The sequence below is a fragment of the Colobus angolensis genome, unplaced genomic scaffold (genome assembly GCF_000951035.1).
Source record: "Colobus angolensis palliatus isolate OR3802 unplaced genomic scaffold, Cang.pa_1.0 Scaffold874, whole genome shotgun sequence".
Taxonomy (NCBI): domain Eukaryota; kingdom Metazoa; phylum Chordata; class Mammalia; order Primates; family Cercopithecidae; genus Colobus; species Colobus angolensis.
In genome coordinates, this window is record NW_012122643.1 from 31611 (window position 1) to 32707 (window position 1097).

Consider the following 1097-nt stretch of genomic DNA (forward strand, 5'->3'; position numbering starts at 1 on the left):
CTAGCACCATGTCATATGCCATGTGTAGCTGCTAATCCCATGAGAACAACAGGCAGAGCATACCTGAACCCAAACTGAAGCTGGAAGCCAAGATAACTAGTAGACCCACAGACTATGAGAGAGCAAACAAAATGCTTGGGTGCAAAAAATCTACTGAAACCTGGAGGTTGTTTGATATACAGCAGAAACTGCCTAATACAGGTCATTCTGCGAAGCACTTGGAGGGGTCTTCAGCAAAGAGTGAGGGAAAAGAATAATGGTATAAGAGCAGAGGACAGGAGACAAGGAGGACAAGAAGCAAGCTCCTGCACTCACCGGTCCTTGAAGAAGAAGATCTCACCACGGATCTGAGCGATGCCATCAAAGACAATGTCTTGTTTGCAGATTTCAGGAGTGACAGGGCCCAGCGTAGGGGTGGGGCCAGTGCCAAGGTCAATGTCAGGAGAGGCCCCTGGTGGAGAACACCTGACCTTAGACTCTCTGCAGCTGCAAAGGTTCTCCCCACCAGGCTGAGCCCCCAGGGGTGCCCACCCAATCTGCTAAGAGTCAGAAGAAATTGTCTTCTGGCCTTAGTGTAAGCTCTGTAAGATAACAAGAAGATGCCTGGACTTTGGGAGTCCTGGAGCCTTTTGAACTTTAGATATGCTTTTTACTGATATCACCCAAATCGGTCCTCTCTATATCCCTGAGAGTGGGGTATCATTATTGCACCATTTCACAGGTGAGGAAACTGAGGCCCAGAAAAGTTGAGTGACTTGCCCAAGGATTCAAACCCAAAGCTCAGATTCTTAGATCCACAAGAGTCAGGGCAGTCAGGGGGCCACTGGTGTGTCCAGCACTGAGAGTGGGGCGCTCTTCATGATAAGCAATTCTTTTAGAGATGAGGAAACTGAGTCCGAAGAGGTATAAAGACTTGCACAATATCTTGCAGCTGGTGAGGGACAGAGGCCACGCTTGAACCCAGCACCTCACGGCAGACCTTGGGCTTCTTCCTGAGTCTAGCAGTCCCCAAACTTCATCACTCAAGCACCATTTTCACTATTTTGGCCTGGCTCAGATATCACCAGGACCATTAAATATTTCTTTTTTTTTTTTTT

At 48.0% G+C, this 1097-nt stretch overlaps 1 protein-coding gene across 1 annotated transcript in view; it reads right to left on the bottom strand.

Moving 5' to 3' along the window:
• Positions 1-1097, bottom strand: part of LOC105503693 (72 kDa type IV collagenase-like) — a gene marked incomplete at its 3' end in the record, with an annotated part of 17127 nt that overhangs the window by 8498 nt on the left and 7532 nt on the right. Inside the window, exon 4 of the mRNA XM_011930698.1 lies at positions 316-451. Coding sequence (XP_011786088.1) covers positions 316-451 — 136 coding nt within the window. The remainder of the gene's footprint in view (positions 1-315; positions 452-1097) is intronic.